Source organism: Tubulanus polymorphus, chromosome 8, assembly GCF_964204645.1.
Source record: "Tubulanus polymorphus chromosome 8, tnTubPoly1.2, whole genome shotgun sequence".
NCBI classification, from domain to species: domain Eukaryota; kingdom Metazoa; phylum Nemertea; class Palaeonemertea; order Tubulaniformes; family Tubulanidae; genus Tubulanus; species Tubulanus polymorphus.
The window spans coordinates 339098-358180 of record NC_134032.1 but is presented as its reverse complement, the minus strand read 5'-3'; the positions used below and the strand labels follow the sequence as shown (position 1 = coordinate 358180).

General features: G+C 45.4%; 1 protein-coding gene across 1 annotated transcript; it reads right to left on the bottom strand.

The window, feature by feature from the left end:
* Positions 1-13879: 13879 nt before the first annotated feature.
* Positions 13880-18564, bottom strand: LOC141909745 (pyrroline-5-carboxylate reductase 2-like). The gene is made up of 6 exons (XM_074800342.1): positions 18399-18564; positions 18010-18074; positions 16624-16803; positions 15840-16052; positions 14992-15084; positions 13880-14451 (listed from the first exon to the last, which is right to left on the bottom strand). Exons 1-6 carry the CDS (start codon positions 18460-18462, stop codon positions 14251-14253), a joined length of 816 nt encoding a protein of 271 aa, XP_074656443.1. The 5' UTR covers positions 18463-18564; the 3' UTR covers positions 13880-14250.
* Between the last annotated feature and the right edge of the window lie 519 nt (positions 18565-19083).

Sequence of the window (19083 nt, the reverse complement as noted above, 5' to 3'; positions counted from 1 at the left end):
GTCGATTGCCAGAGTTGACTAAAGTTAGTGTATGAAAAACCCGCTAACGATGAGTATAGCGGCAGCACCGTACGGTCGGTACGCCACTGTACATCCTCTATTGAGCATCAGGACCACTCAGAATCAGTACCAATAGACCGGGTTTGAACCCGGGATACCACTGTACATCCTCTATTCAGCATCAGGACCACTCAGAATCAGTACCAATAGACCGGGATTGAACCCGGGATACCACTGTACATCCTCTATTGAGCATCAGGACCACTCAGAATCAGTACCAATAGACCGGTTTTGAACCCGGGATACCACTGTACATCCTCTATTCAGCATCAGGACCACTCAGAATCAGTACCAATAGACAGGGATCGAACCCGGGACGACCCTGTACATTCTCTATCCAGCATCAGGACCACTCAGAATCAGTAACAATAGACCGGGATTGAACCCGGGATACCACTGTGCATCCTCTATTGAGCATCAGGACCACTCAGAATCAGTACCAATAGACCGGGATTGAACCCGGGATACCACTGTGCATCCTCTATTCAGCATCAGGACCACTTAGAATCAGTACCAATAGACCGGTTTTGAACCCGGGATACCACTGTGCATCCTCTATTCAGCATCAGGACCACTTAGAATCAGTAACAATAGACCGGGATTGAACCCGGGATACCACTGTGCATCCTCTATTCAGCATCAGGACCACCCAGAATCAATACCAATAGACCGGGATTGAACCCGGGATACCACTGTGCATCCTCTATTCAGCATCAGGACCACTCAGAATCAGTGTCAGTAATTACTTTTGTTGAGATATCAACATTTCACCGTACGGTGCTGCCGCTATGCTCATAGTTAGCGGGATTTTCATACACTAACGTAAGTGTACTCTGGCAAGCAAGGGTTACGGAGTATTACTGGAGAGCACGTCGATTGCCAGAGTTGACTAAAGTTAGTGTATGAAAAACCCGCTAACGATGAGTATAGCGGCAGCACCGTACGGTCGGTACGCCACCGTACATCCTCTATTGAGCATCAGGAACACACTGAATCAGTACCAATAGACCGGGTTTGAACCCGGGAAACACCTGTACATCCTCTATTCAGCATCAGGACCACTCAGAATCAGTACCAATAGACCGGGATTGAAACCGGGATACCACTGTGCATCCTCTATTCAGCATCAGGACCACTTAGAATCAGTACCAACAGACCGGGATTGAACCCGGGATACCACTGTGCATCCTCTATTGAGCATCAGGACAACTCAGAATCAGTAACAATAGACCGGTTTTGAACCCGGGACAACCCTGTACATCCTCTATTGAGCATCAGGAACACTCTGAATCAGTACCAATAGACCGGTTTTGAACCCGGGAAAACCCTGTATATCCTCTATTGAGCATCAGGACCACCCAGAATCAGTACCAACAGACCGGTTTTGAACCCGGGACAACCCTGTACATCCTCTATTGAGCATCAGGAACACTCTGAATCAGTACCAATAGACCGGTTTTGAACCCGGGACAACCCTGTACATCCTCTATTGAGCATCAGGAACACTCTGAATCAGTACCAATAGACCGGTTTTGAACCCGGGACAACCCTGTACATCCTCTATTGAGCATCAGGACCACTCAGAATCAGTGTCAGTAATTACTTTTGTTGAGATATCAACATTTCACCGTACGGTGCTGCCGCTATGCTCATAGTTAGCGGGATTTTCATACACTAACGTAAGTGTACTCTGGCAAGCAAGGGTTACGGAGTATTACTGGAGAGCACGTCGATTGCCAGAGTTGACTAAAGTTAGTGTATGAAAAACCCGCTAACGATGAGTATAGCGGCAGCACCGTACGGTCGGTACGCCACTGTACATCCTCTATTGAGCATCAGGACCACTCAGAATCAGTACCAATAGACCGGGTTTGAACCCGGGATACCACTGTACATCCTCTATTCAGCATCAGGACCACTCAGAATCAGTACCAATAGACCGGGATTGAACCCGGGATACCACTGTACATCCTCTATTGAGCATCAGGACCACTCAGAATCAGTACCAATAGACCGGGATTGAACCCGGGATACCACTGTGCATCCTCTATTCAGCATCAGGACCACTTAGAATCAGTACCAATAGACCGGTTTTGAACCCGGGAAAACCCTGTACATCCTCTATTGAGCATCAGGACCACTTAGAATCAGTACCAATAGACCGGGAATGAACCCGGGATACCACTGTGCATCCTCTATTGAGCATCAGGACCACTCAGAATCAGTACCAATAGACCGGTTTTGAACCCGGGACGACCCTGTACATTCTCTATCCAGCATCAGGACCACTCAGAATCAGTACCAATAGACCGGGATTGAACCCGGGATACCACTGTGCATCCTCTATTCAGCATCAGGACCACTCAGAATCAGTACCAATAGACCGGGATTGAACCCGGGACAACCCTGTACATCCTCTATTCAGCATCAGGACCACTCAGAATCAGTACCAATAGACCGGGATTGAACCCGGGACAACCCTGTACATCCTCTATTGAGCATCAGGAACACTCAGAATCAGTAACAATAGACCGGGATTGAACCCGGGACAACCCTGTACATCCTCTATTCAGCATCAGGACCACTCAGAATCAGTACCAATAGACCGGGATTGAACCCGGGATACCACTGTACATCCTCTATTCAGCATCAGGACCACTCAGAATCAGTACCAATAGACAGGGATCGAACCCGGGACGACCCTGTACATTCTCTATCCAGCATCAGGACCACTCAGAATCAGTAACAATAGACCGGGATTGAACCCGGGATACCACTGTGCATCCTCTATTGAGCATCAGGACCACTCAGAATCAGTACCAATAGACCGGGATTGAACCCGGGATACCACTGTGCATCCTCTATTCAGCATCAGGACCACTTAGAATCAGTACCAATAGACCGGTTTTGAACCCGGGATACCACTGTGCATCCTCTATTCAGCATCAGGACCACTTAGAATCAGTAACAATAGACCGGGATTGAACCCGGGATACCACTGTGCATCCTCTATTCAGCATCAGGACCACCCAGAATCAATACCAATAGACCGGGATTGAACCCGGGATACCACTGTGCATCCTCTATTGAGCATCAGGACCACTCAGAATCAGTACCAATAGACCGGGATTGAACCCGGGATACCACTGTGCATCCTCTATTCAGCATCAGGACCACTTAGAATCAGTACCAATAGACCGGTTTTGAACCCGGGATACCACTGTGCATCCTCTATTCAGCATCAGGACCACTTAGAATCAGTAACAATAGACCGGGATTGAACCCGGGATACCACTGTGCATCCTCTATTCAGCATCAGGACCACCCAGAATCAATACCAATAGACCGGGATTGAACCCGGGATACCACTGTGCATCCTCTATTCAGCATCAGGACCACTCAGAATCAGTGTCAGTAATTACTTTTGTTGAGATATCAACATTTCACCGTACGGTGCTGCCGCTATGCTCATAGTTAGCGGGATTTTCATACACTAACGTAAGTGTACTCTGGCAAGCAAGGGTTACGGAGTATTACTGGAGAGCACGTCGATTGCCAGAGTTGACTAAAGTTAGTGTATGAAAAACCCGCTAACGATGAGTATAGCGGCAGCACCGTACGGTCGGTACGCCACCGTACATCCTCTATTGAGCATCAGGAACACACTGAATCAGTACCAATAGACCGGGTTTGAACCCGGGAAACACCTGTACATCCTCTATTCAGCATCAGGACCACTTAGAATCAGTACCAACAGACCGGGATTGAACCCGGGATACCACTGTGCATCCTCTATTGAGCATCAGGACAACTCAGAATCAGTAACAATAGACCGGTTTTGAACCCGGGACAACCCTGTACATCCTCTATTGAGCATCAGGAACACTCTGAATCAGTACCAATAGACCGGTTTTGAACCCGGGAAAACCCTGTATATCCTCTATTGAGCATCAGGACCACCCAGAATCAGTACCAACAGACCGGTTTTGAACCCGGGACAACCCTGTACATCCTCTATTGAGCATCAGGAACACTCTGAATCAGTACCAATAGACCGGTTTTGAACCCGGGACAACCCTGTACATCCTCTATTGAGCATCAGGAACACTCTGAATCAGTACCAATAGACCGGTTTTGAACCCGGGACAACCCTGTACATCCTCTATTGAGCATCAGGACCACTCAGAATCAGTGTCAGTAATGACTTTTGTTGAGATATCAACATTTCACCGTACGGTGCTGCCGCTATGCTCATAGTTAGTGGGATTTTCATACACTAACGTAAGTGTACTCTGGCAAGCAAGGGTTACGGAGTATTACTGGAGAGCACGTCGATTGCCAGAGTTGACTAAAGTTAGTGTATGAAAAACCCGCTAACGATGAGTATAGCGGCAGCACCGTACGGTCGGTACGCCACTGTACATCCTCTATTGAGCATCAGGACCACTCAGAATCAGTACCAATAGACCGGGTTTGAACCCGGGATACCACTGTACATCCTCTATTCAGCATCAGGACCACTCAGAATCAGTACCAATAGACCGGGATTGAACCCGGGATACCACTGTACATCCTCTATTGAGCATCAGGACCACTCAGAATCAGTACCAATAGACCGGTTTTGAACCCGGGATACCACTGTACATCCTCTATTCAGCATCAGGACCACTCAGAATCAGTACCAATAGACAGGGATCGAACCCGGGACGACCCTGTACATTCTCTATCCAGCATCAGGACCACTCAGAATCAGTAACAATAGACCGGGATTGAACCCGGGATACCACTGTGCATCCTCTATTGAGCATCAGGACCACTCAGAATCAGTACCAATAGACCGGGATTGAACCCGGGATACCACTGTGCATCCTCTATTCAGCATCAGGACCACTTAGAATCAGTACCAATAGACCGGTTTTGAACCCGGGATACCACTGTGCATCCTCTATTCAGCATCAGGACCACTTAGAATCAGTAACAATAGACCGGGATTGAACCCGGGATACCACTGTGCATCCTCTATTCAGCATCAGGACCACCCAGAATCAATACCAATAGACCGGGATTGAACCCGGGATACCACTGTGCATCCTCTATTCAGCATCAGGACCACTCAGAATCAGTGTCAGTAATTACTTTTGTTGAGATATCAACATTTCACCGTACGGTGCTGCCGCTATGCTCATAGTTAGCGGGATTTTCATACACTAACGTAAGTGTACTCTGGCAAGCAAGGGTTACGGAGTATTACTGGAGAGCACGTCGATTGCCAGAGTTGACTAAAGTTAGTGTATGAAAAACCCGCTAACGATGAGTATAGCGGCAGCACCGTACGGTCGGTACGCCACCGTACATCCTCTATTGAGCATCAGGAACACACTGAATCAGTACCAATAGACCGGGTTTGAACCCGGGAAACACCTGTACATCCTCTATTCAGCATCAGGACCACTCAGAATCAGTACCAATAGACCGGGATTGAAACCGGGATACCACTGTGCATCCTCTATTCAGCATCAGGACCACTTAGAATCAGTACCAACAGACCGGGATTGAACCCGGGATACCACTGTGCATCCTCTATTGAGCATCAGGACAACTCAGAATCAGTAACAATAGACCGGTTTTGAACCCGGGACAACCCTGTACATCCTCTATTGAGCATCAGGAACACTCTGAATCAGTACCAATAGACCGGTTTTGAACCCGGGAAAACCCTGTATATCCTCTATTGAGCATCAGGACCACCCAGAATCAGTACCAACAGACCGGTTTTGAACCCGGGACAACCCTGTACATCCTCTATTGAGCATCAGGAACACTCTGAATCAGTACCAATAGACCGGTTTTGAACCCGGGACAACCCTGTACATCCTCTATTGAGCATCAGGAACACTCTGAATCAGTACCAATAGACCGGTTTTGAACCCGGGACAACCCTGTACATCCTCTATTGAGCATCAGGACCACTCAGAATCAGTGTCAGTAATTACTTTTGTTGAGATAACAACATTTCACCGTACGGTGCTGCCGCTATGCTCATAGTTAGCGGGATTTTCATACACTAACGTAAGTGTACTCTGGCAAGCAAGGGTTACGGAGTATTACTGGAGAGCACGTCGATTGCCAGAGTTGACTAAAGTTAGTGTATGAAAAACCCGCTAACGATGAGTATAGCGGCAGCACCGTACGGTCGGTACGCCACTGTACATCCTCTATTGAGCATCAGGACCACTCAGAATCAGTACCAATAGACCGGGTTTGAACCCGGGATACCACTGTACATCCTCTATTCAGCATCAGGACCACTCAGAATCAGTACCAATAGACCGGGATTGAACCCGGGATACCACTGTACATCCTCTATTGAGCATCAGGACCACTCAGAATCAGTACCAATAGACCGGTTTTGAACCCGGGAAAACCCTGTACATCCTCTATTGAGCATCAGGACCACTTAGAATCAGTACCAATAGACCGGGAATGAACCCGGGATACCACTGTGCATCCTCTATTCAGCATCAGGACCACTCAGAATCAGTACCAATAGACCGGTTTTGAACCCGGGAAAACCCTGTACATCCTCTATTGAGCATCAGGAACACTCTGAATCAGTACCAATAGACCGGTTTTGAACCCGGGAAAACCCTGTACATCCTCTATTGAGCATCAGGACCACTTAGAATCAGTACCAATAGACCGGGAATGAACCCGGGATACCACTGTGCATCCTCTATTGAGCATCAGGACCACCCAGAATCAGTACCAATAGACCGGGAATGAACCCGGGATACCACTGTGCATCCTCTATTCAGCATCAGGACCACCCAGAATCAGTACCAATAGACCGGTTTTGAACCCGGGACAACCCTGTACATCCTCTATTGAGCATCAGGAACACTCTGAATCAGTACCAAGAGACCTGGTTTGAACCCGGGAAACACCTGTACATCCTCTATTCAGCATCAGGACCACTTAGAATCAGTACCAATAGACCGGTTTTGAACCCTGGATACCACTGTTCATCCTCTATTGAGCATCAGGACCACTCAGAATCAGTACCAATAGACCGGTTTTGAAGCCGGGACAACCCTGTACATCCTCTATTCAGCATCAGGACCACTCAGAATCAGTACCAATAGACCGGTTTTGAACCCGGGATACCACTGTACATCCTCTATTGAGCATCAGGACCACCCAGAATCAGTACCAATAGACCGGTTTTGAACCCGGGATACCACTGTACATCCTCTATTCAGCATCAGGACCACTCAGAATCAGTACCAATAGACCGGTTTTGAACCCGGGACAACCCTGTACATCCTCTATTGAGCATCAGGAACACTCAGAATCAGTGTCAGTAATTACTTTTGTTGAGATATCAACATTTCACCGTACGGTGCTGCCGCTATACTCATTGTTAGCGGGATTTTCATACACTAACGTTAGTCAACTCTGGCAAGCAAGGGTTACGGAGTATTACTGGAGAGCACGTCGATTGCCAGAGTTGACTAAAGTTAGTGTATGAAAAACCCGCTAACGATGAGCATAGCGGCAGCACCGTACGGTCGGTACGCCACTGTACATCCTCTATTCAGCATCAGGAACACTCAGAATCAGTACCAATAGACCGGGATTGAACCCGGGATACCACTGTGCATCCTCTATTCAGCATCAGGACCACTCAGAATCAGTACCAATAGACCGGTTTTGAACCCTGGATACCACTGTTCATCCTCTATTGAGCATCAGGACCACTCAGAATCAGTACCAATAGACCGGTTTTGAAGCCGGGACAACCCTGTACATCCTCTATTCAGCATCAGGACCACTCAGAATCAGTACCAATAGACCGGTTTTGAACCCGGGATACCACTGTACATCCTCTATTGAGCATCAGGACCACCCAGAATCAGTACCAATAGACCGGTTTTGAACCCGGGATACCACTGTACATCCTCTATTCAGCATCAGGACCACTCAGAATCAGTACCAATAGACCGGTTTTGAACCCGGGACAACCCTGTACATCCTCTATTGAGCATCAGGAACACTCAGAATCAGTGTCAGTAATTACTTTTGTTGAGATATCAACATTTCACCGTACGGTGCTGCCGCTATACTCATTGTTAGCGGGATTTTCATACACTAACGTTAGTCAACTCTGGCAAGCAAGGGTTACGGAGTATTACTGGAGAGCACGTCGATTGCCAGAGTTGACTAAAGTTAGTGTATGAAAAACCCGCTAACGATGAGCATAGCGGCAGCACCGTACGGTCGGTACGCCACTGTACATCCTCTATTCAGCATCAGGAACACTCAGAATCAGTACCAATAGACCGGGATTGAACCCGGGATACCACTGTGCATCCTCTATTCAGCATCAGGACCACTCAGAATCAGTACCAATAGACCGGGATTGAACCCGGGATACCACTGTGCATCCTCTATTCAGCATCAGGACCACTTAGAATCAGTACCAATAGACCGGAATTGAACCCGGGATACCACTGTGCATCCTCTATTCAGCATCAGGACCACTCAGAATCAGTAACAATAGACCGGTTTTGAACCCGGGATACCACTGTGCATCCTCTATTCAGCATCAGGACCACTCAGAATCAGTACCAATAGACCGGGATTGAACCCGGGACAACCCTGTACATCCTCTATTGAGCATCAGGACCACTCAGAATCAGTGTCAGTAATTACTTTTGTTGAGATATCAACATTTCACCGTACGGTGCTGCCGCTATGCTCATAGTTAGCGGGATTTTCATACACTAACGTAAGTGTACTCTGGCAAGCAAGGGTTACGGAGTATTACTGGAGAGCACGTCGATTGCCAGAGTTGACTAAAGTTAGTGTATGAAAAACCCGCTAACGATGAGTATAGCGGCAGCACCGTACGGTCGGTACGCCACTGTACATCCTCTATTCAGCATCAGGACCACTCAGAATCAGTACCAATAGACCGGGATTGAACCCGGGATATCACTGTGCATCCTCTATTCAGCATCAGGACCACTCAGAATCAGTACCAATAGACCGGGATTGAACCCGGGATACCACTGTACAGCCTCTATTCAGCATCAGGACCACTCAGAATCAGTACCAATAGACCGGTTTTGAACCCGGGATACCACTGTACATCCTCTATTCAGCATCAGGACCACTCAGAATCAGTACCAATAGACAGGGATCGAACCCGGGACGACCCTGTACATTCTCTATCTAGCATCAGGACCACTCAGAATCAGTAACAATAGACCGGTTTTGAACCCGGGATACCACTGTGCATCCTCTATTCAGCATCAGGACCACTCAGAATCAGTACCAATAGACAGGGATCGAACCCGGGACGACCCTGTACATTCTCTATCCAGCATCAGGACCACTCAGAATCAGTACCAACAGACCGGGATCGAACCCGGGATACCACTGTGCATCCTCTATTCAGCATCAGGACCACCCAGAATCAATACCAATAGACCGGGATTGAACCCGGGATACCACTGTGCATCCTCTATTGAGCATCAGGACCACTCAGAATCAGTACCAATAGACAGGGATCGAACCCGGGACGACCCTGTACATTCTCTATCCAGCATCAGGACCACTCAGAATCAGTAACAATAGACCGGGATTGAACCCGGGATACCACTGTGCATCCTCTATTCAGCATCAGGACCACTCAGAATCAGTACCAATAGACCGGGATTGAACCCGGGATATCACTGTGCATCCTCTATTCAGCATCAGGACCACTCAGAATCAGTACCAATAGACCGGGATTGAACCCGGGACAACCCTGTGCATCCTCTATTGAGCATCAGGACCACTCAGAATCAGTACCAATAGACCGGGATTGAACCCGGGACAACCCTGTACATCCTCTATTCAGCATCAGGACCACTCAGAATCAGTGTCAGTAATTACTTTTGTTGAGATATCAACATTTCACCGTACGGTGCTGCCGCTATGCTCATAGTTAGCGGGATTTTCATACACTAACGTAAGTGTACTCTGGCAAGCAAGGGTTACGGAGTATTACTGGAGAGCACGTCGATTGCCAGAGTTGACTAAAGTTAGTGTATGAAAAACCCGCTAACGATGAGTATAGCGGCAGCACCGTACGGTCGGTACGCCACCGTACATCCTCTATTCAGCATCAGGAACACACTGAATCAGTACCAATAGACCGGGATTGAACCCGGGATACCACTGTGCATCCTCTATTGAGCATCAGGACAACTCAGAATCAGTACCAATAGACCGGTTTTGAACCCGGGACAACCCTGTACATCCTCTTTTGAGCATCAGGAACACTCTGAATCAGTACCAATAGACCGGTTTTGAACCCGGGAAAACCCTGTATATCCTCTATTGAGCATCAGGACCACCCAGAATCAGTACCAACAGACCGGTTTTGAACCCGGGACAACCCTGTACATCCTCTATTGAGCATCAGGAACACTCTGAATCAGTACCAATAGACCGGTTTTGAACCCGGGACAACCCTGTACATCCTCTATTGAGCATCAGGAACACTCTGAATCAGTACCAATAGACCGGTTTTGAACCCGGGACAACCCTGTACATCCTCTATTGAGCATCAGGACCACTCAGAATCAGTGTCAGTAATTACTTTTGTTGAGATATCAACATTTCACCGTACGGTGCTGCCGCTATGCTCATAGTTAGCGGGATTTTCATACACTAACGTAAGTGTACTCTGGCAAGCAAGGGTTACGGAGTATTACTGGAGAGCACGTCGATTGCCAGAGTTGACTAAAGTTAGTGTATGAAAAACCCGCTAACGATGAGTATAGCGGCAGCACCGTACGGTCGGTACGCCACTGTACATCCTCTATTCAGCATCAGGACCACCCAGAATCAGTACCAATAGACCGGTTTTGAACCCGGGATACCACTGTACATCCTCTATTCAGCATCAGGACCACTCAGAATCAGTGTCAGTAATTACTTTTGTTGAGATATCAACATTTCACCGTACGGTGCTGCCGCTATACTCATTGTTAGCGGGATTTTCATACACTAACGTTAGTCAACTCTGGCAAGCAAGGGTTACGGAGTATTACTGGAGAACACGTCGATTGCCAGAGTTGACTATAGTTAGTGTTTGAAAAACCCGCTAACGATGAGCATAGCGGCAGCACCGTACGGTCGGTACACCACTGTACATCCTCTATTGAGCATCAGGACCACTCAGAATCAGTACCAATAGACCGGGTTTGAACCCGGGACACACCTGTACAACCTCTATTCAGCATCAGGACCACTCAGAATCAGTAACAATAGACCGGGATTGAACCCGGGATACCACTGTGCATCCTCTATTGAGCATCAGGACCACTCAGAATCAGTACCAATAGACCGGGATTGAACCCGGGATGCCACTGTGCATCCTCTATTGAGCATCAGGACCACCCAGAATCAGTACCAATAGACCGGGTTTGAACCCGGGACACACCTGTACAACCTCTATTCAGCATCAGGACCACTCAGAATCAGTAACAATAGACCGGGATTGAACCCGGGATACCACTGTGCATCCTCTATTGAGCATCAGGACCACTCAGAATCAGTACCAATAGACCGGGATTGAACCCGGGATACCACTGTGCATCCTCTATTGAGCATCAGGACCACTCAGAATCAGTACCAATAGACCGGGATTGAACCCGGGATACCACTGTGCATCCTCTATTCAGCATCAGAACCACCCAGAATCAGTACCAATAGACCGGGATTGAACCCGGGATACCACTGTGCATCCTCTATTCAGCATCAGGACCACTCAGAATCAGTACCAATAGACCGGGATTGAACCCGGGACAACCCTGTACATCCTCTATTCAGCATCAGGACCACTCAGAATCAGTAACAATAGACCGGGATTGAACCCGGGATACCACTGTGCATCCTCTATTCAGCATCAGAACCACCCAGAATCAGTACCAATAGACCGGGATTGAACCCGGGATACCACTGTACAACCTCTATTCAGCATCAGGACCACTCAGAATCAGTACCAATAGACCGGGATTGAACCCGGGATACCACTGTGCATCCTCTATTCAGCATCAGAACCACCCAGAATCAGTACCAATAGACCGGGATTGAACCCGGGATACCACTGTACAACCTCTATTCAGCATCAGGACCACTCAGAATCAGTACCAATAGACCGGGATTGAACCCGGGATACCACTGTGCATCCTCTATTCAGCATCAGGACCACTCAGAATCAGTGTCAGTAATTACTTTTGTTGAGATATCAACATTTCACCGTACGGTGCTGCCGCTATACTCATTGTTAGCGGGATTTTCATACACTAACGTTAGTCAACGCTGGCAATCAAGGGTTACGGAGTATTACTGGAGAACACGTCGATTGCCAGAGTTGACTATAGTTAGTGTTTGAAAAACCCGCTAACGATGAGCATAGCGGCAGCACCGTACGGTCGGTACACCACTGTACATCCTCTATTGAGCATCAGGACCACTCAGAATCAGTACCAATAGACCGGGTTTGAACCCGGGACACACCTGTACAACCTCTATTCAGCATCAGGACCACTCAGAATCAGTACCAATAGACCGGGTTTGAACTCGGGACACACCTGTACACCTCACGAATTCCAGAAGTTTCGCCGATTCAGCTTTTCAACTTCTACCCCGAAGGAATTGGATGCACACACAACAGATACAGCTATTTACACTGAAAATAATCACAAATGAATTTCACTGGTTTCAGCTTTAACGCGTAACGTCTGTCGTCAAAGTTTTGAATGTAAACCTAATGAGATTATTCATACTGATAACTAAAATAGCTTGTGTTTTGATGATTTATTTTCCGATGGTGTAAATTTATGAATGTAACTAATGCGAATGTTTCAGTTTAGATAATGGTTTGGAGAGAACCGCTGAAGACCAAACCGACCGGTTGGAAACAATGAACAAAACTCGAGTTTACTTTTACAATCCACTAAGGGAGTATATGTGGTACCTGAAAGCGTACATTTTACCTCCACTGATCACAGTCGGCGCTACATTCAACCTGTTGGTTATCGTCGTATTTTACAAACTAAAAACTAAAAACCGCTGCTTCGATTTACTGAAACTCCTCGCGCTCGTCGACATCGTGTTTTTACTGTCAAGGTTCATTCAGGATCCAGTTCGTTATTACATTCACTACGCGCGATTCGGCGACTCGATCAAAAAATTTCCTAATTACCGAATTTCTCCGATAGAATTAAGCATATGGGGAAGTTTGTTTTGCTTAGGATTCCTCGTGTTTCGGAATTATTTAACCGTTATAATTCAATGCGAAAGATTGTTGACTATAATTTTTCCGCTCCAAGTTAAGCGCAGCTTTAAGCAGCTTATCATCATTACGGGTATAGTATCAATGGCGCTAGGAGCTTATTACCCTATAACAATGAGGGTGAAATTGAATAGAAGATATTATGGATTCCGATTTCTTCATTACGGATATTACACTACCGGGGCCTATAAAATGATTTACAAGCTGATGAACAAATATATCGACCCGATCATCCGCGTTGTTCTTGCCAATATCTTAGTTTTCACGACAAACATAACTCTTATAATTGTTTTGTACGTCAAAAGCAAGCATCGCAAAACTTTGTCAGCGTCTAAAATCTCAACATCTCAAAATCAAACGAAATCTACTAAAATGGTGCTTTCGATGAGTATTGCATTTACTGTTCTAGAACTTCCGGGTTTCTTCGGAAAGATCGGAGGAAAAGATGTATCTGTATTTTACCAAGACGTTTTAATGTTTATTTACCAGATTTCATCAATATTCAATTCTTGTGTAAATTTCATACTTTACACAATCGTGAACAAACAATTCAGAAAAACGTTGTTAAATTTGTTCAAAACATAAATAACGACTTAAAGTAATATTTCAGAACTCGGGATTGTGCGAAGGGGAGAAGGGTGTGTGCCTTCGACCAACACGACGATGCGCCCAACGAGAAAGCCGTCCATTTTATGGGAGTTCAGCTAGTAGTATATATTTCTTGATATACCGGTATATTTTTGAAACTCTGTATCGCTGCTTTGCAGCCATATTTAAAATGTTTATTTTTCCGGTTTATTTTGCTTTTTCCCGTTTTCTTAAATCGGTTACAAATAGTTCTAATCATAATCATCGTTCAGTTTCTTTCCTATTTCTCTTGATCGTATAGTCGATTTGACCACGGCGTCCATTAACACACCTCGGAATCCGCCCTTCTCCAAACTATGTATAGCGGCGATAGTGGTGCCACCTGCCGAGCATACTTCGTCTTTTAGTTGACCGGGCGACTTGCCGGTTTCGAGCACCATCTTAGCTGCGCCCTGCAAGTAACGATTGAATTCATAGTCATTTAGTGAATCCTGGAGATGATTTTCCAGATTCTGGGACGTATTTGCCCCTTCTCTTCTTGCCTCTTCGATCTGTTTGCCATTTCATGCAACTCACTTTTATCTAATGCGAGGTTCCGATTCATACGAAAAATGCTTCTATGAAGTTAAAAGTTTAAACCTTTTTTTCAAAGTTCGCACGGCCGGCCGCCTATCTACCCTGCACATAACTTTTTTTTTAAATCATGATCAAGCTAACCGTAACAGACCCGGCAGCTGTAGAAATAAAGTGATTACAATGGTGTTTTGCCGTAAAATCAAAAATGTTTGACGAAATTAAGAAAATCTTGAAAATGTGTTAATGTGTAAAAAATCTAGAAAAGTCTCTGTCAATAAATTTCGATCCCCCCTTTGAATGCCGTATACCGCGAAGCTCAGAAGAGCTTTTGCTCTGTCATGATTCCACAGAAATGGAAATTGCCCGCTGTATTTCTGACAATATCATGCTTACTAGAAGGTATTTATAATACATACAAGCATCGCCTGAGCGGCCAAACGTTGAGCTGTTTCTCGGGTCAAACCCATCTCTACAGCGCCATCTGCCAGCGCTTCTACTGCAACATAAGCCTGAAAAAATATAAACACGGTTTTTTAGTTTGAATCCAACGTGCTCGCTCGACTAACCTGCCACCTAGAGAGATGTAGAGCGCAGATTCTACTGTTAGACATGCCTGTCGCTTGAGGGTTGCGTATCAAGCTAGATTTCACTAATTCGCCATCTAGTGGTTATCAAAGGTACTGGCATTTATTCAACTCCGGGAAATGTTTACTTCTTGTGTTCACGGCCGCTTGCGCCATTCCTCAGAATATTACACTATAACCTTACTTAAGAAAACTATACCCCGACAGTTTGACATTACAGTCACAAGTAACCCTGGGAGTGGGTTAGGAGAGGCGCAGTGGTCTAAGCCGCCGGTCACTGGTCTCGTCAATCCAGGGTTTTATGGGTTCAAACCCTGGTGGCGACAGAATTTCTTGGTCGAAGGTTCTTCTCTGGTCTCTCCACATTGGGAAAAATAAAAATCGAACCCGCTAAGTGCCCTGCGTGGCGCTTAGCGGGTTGAGGGTGCTGGGTACATCCCTTAGTGGCACCTTACTCTAAAATTTCGTCATGTTGCATGGTTTGACTGGTATAATTGTGGTTCCGTAAATTAACATGGGAGTTATATTGAAGGCCTACGTGTAATACGCAGTAATACCCTATACTACGAACTGTCAGGGTGGGCCTAGCTTAAACGTGAAAAAGACAAATTTCGTGGCTTGTTGCAGATATTTCTAGGCCTTAAGCGGACAAAATATCTTAAGAAAATCATCTGACTTACATAAGCAGGTCCGCTACCGCTGAGACCGGTTACTGTATCCATCAGATACTCCGGGGCGTCCTCGCATATTCCCACATTACTGAATAGTTTGCTGACCGTTTCCAGATCTGCGGGTAACGCGTGTTGACCGGGCGAGAATACACTGCAGCCCTCGTTTACCAGACACGGCGTGTTCGTCATAACTCGCACGACTCGAGACTGAGGAGGTAACAACTGTAACAAAAAACAAACATAAACCGAGTCATTACATGAAACCTTCCTCATACAGTTAAATTCACTGTTCAAGTGCAGGTCGTTGTAGTTGTGATGGTCATTATTTTGATGATTCGTCCAAATGACGACTTACACTTAGTAAATTGAATTAGAAATACTAAAAATGTGACTCAAAAATAGAGATGACTTCAGTCATGTGACGACTTATCCAAATGATGACTTACACTTAGTAAATTGAATTAGAAATACAAATTGAGACTCAAATATTGAGATGACTTCAGTCATGTGACGACTTATGCAAATGAAGACTTACACTTAGTGAATTGAATTAGAAATATAAATTGAGACTCAAATATTGAGATGACTTCAGTGATGTGACAACTTATCCAAATGAAGACTTACACTTAGTACTTGTAAATTGAATTAGAAAATACAAATTATCCTAATGACAAGTTATATTTAGTTAATTGCAGGTTTTAACGAGCCTTGACAAAAAGAAGTTGACCTCAATGGGAAAGAACCCTTTATCAACCCCTCGCAACATCCCCGCCCTCAAAATATAAACACCTACTCGTTCCAGCGTTCGCGTCGACACACCGGCGGCGATCGATACGATCAGATGGTCACGTGTTACTTCCGTCGAGATTTCTCGCAGTATCGGAGCGACGACGATCGGTTTCACCGCCAGACAAACTATCTTAGACGTTCGTACGACTTCTTTGTTATCGGTTGTCGTCTTCACTCCCAGCGCCTGTCAGATGGAGAAAACTGAACAGTTAATAATAGTTACTACAGTTATAACCGTGGATTCTTTTAGCCAGGTGTCGCTAGTGTACAATACGACGTCGACGCCGGATTTCTTCTCGAACTCAATTAAAATCTAAAAATGATTTTTCAAAATCTATGCATGATATATCAAAATCATGGCACATATGAACTCTAAAGATTAAATCGGTGTATATTTCGATGCGTGATTTGCCCAATTTTTGGATTGGAAGCCCGAAAATTGAGATCAAAGCAACTTGAAAATGAACTTTTTTTGATCGAGTGCGTCTGATATCTCAGTGGCGCCATCTGACGGGATAGATGGCGTGTCGGTATCCCACGGCAAGCGGTAACAAGATGACTTAAAACTCAGTGTTTGTATGATGGTGATTTCTACATGGTGATACTATATACTTGACCTGGGGCTACGGCTATCCCGTAAGTTAAAAACAATTACGCAGTTGTTGGGTCTTTTACAGTGGACAATCGGTTTTAGTCTGCGCTGGTCAACGGTCGCGTGCTACAACCTATGGTCAGTCAGGTCAAGTTAGGGGTCAAGTTGATAAGATGGTTCAACTATTCCTTACAGATCTATAGGAAAGTTGTGTATGGTCGCGTCTCACACAAGGCATCCTCGCTTACCAGGGTTTTATTGCCGCCCACCAACACAAACTCTGACCGCAAACCCTTCATTGGTCTATTACATCGCCCAGGATTTCTTGGGCGGACAGGTTAACGCTCAGCGCCCACCAGTCTAAATACATCTAGCCAATCAGTTTTTACCGGCAAGTTTGCTCTATAAATACTACGCATCTGATTGGCTAGATATATAGACCGGTGGGCACTGAGCAGAAACCTGTCAAGAAGTCATGATGTAATAGACCAATGAAGGGTTTTCGGCCAGGATTTCAAACCCTGGCAAGCGAGGATGCATTCGAGGTATGAGGTAAAGTGTTCTGCGAGCTAGTTTGCGTGAATCCGTCTTCACCGTGGCATATGTCATCATTCTAGTCAAATCTGTTTTGAATATTTGGTTTCGTGCATCGTTTAGGGTTTGAATAACCGGTCCGTCCGTTCTGCCAGTGTCCAGAAGCCTTTATGCACGAGACCACATCACTTCTGGACAACTTCATGGACAGGTGTTCACGCCCATGTCTTCTTATACTGTTACAGCGCTTGCTACATAACTTACCCCGATTTGTTTGAGCATTTTTGGTATTACATCGCTTGAAATGACATTTTCTGGTTTGATGAGGCCTGAAAATTCAAACGTATATGAACCATTGATGAAACACTTTGATCAAGATAATATAAAATCCCACAATCGGAATAATTCCTGAAAACGACTGTTAGAATATAGACAAAAGGAGTCCAAACGTTGAATAAACTACACTAGCTCAAGGAAAACAGTATTCCTGAAGATGACTATTAGGATATAGTTGAAACGTTGAATAAACTACACTAGCTCAAGGAAACATTTCAGACTCTTTTTATTCTTAGTGTGCAGGGATTTTATATTATTACATAATATATATCTATGAGTAGAATAAACGCCCTCGACCACGTCATCAATTACTTTACCTCTTTTCGTTATAGACCCCGATAAAACCTGGGCCATTCGCCCCGCTCCGATAAATCCTACCATTATAACCTTAAAATACTAAATGTACCGTATGGATATTGGTAGAAATAATGCGACACGATACGGTTGTTGCAGTCCACAATAAACCAGCTGTTGAGTCCCCTGGGTCTACGGCGTGTGGAACAGCTGATATCATCGTAAAGAGCTTTAACGATTATTTTCCCAGAAATATCAACAATCGATAAAATTCTAGGAAATTCCAGTAACAAATGTCGGGGCACGTGCGTGTTCGTATAGATAGATCTTGTATTTCAGGTTATCAAATGCATGTCCTGACGTTTTGACCGCACACATAGCCTGAATATAGAATAACACATTAATAATATTGATAATTATCTTTATTTACACTGAGTCATAACAATCGTGGGTCATTTGCTCGAAAGTAGGTTAGAGTTAACCAGTGGATAGTTAACATAGTGACAATTGAAAATCCATTGTTTCTATGGTATTTATACATCGATTATCTTTAATCTACTTTTGAGCAACTGGCCCCAATGTTTATAGATAAAATTAAGAAAAACCTGTAAATGCGTTACAGCAATTTTTAACGTCAATGAAGGCGCCCAGGAAGCAAAATGCTGGTAACCCGGGGGCTTGTAACAATGCTTGTCATCTCAGCGCGCA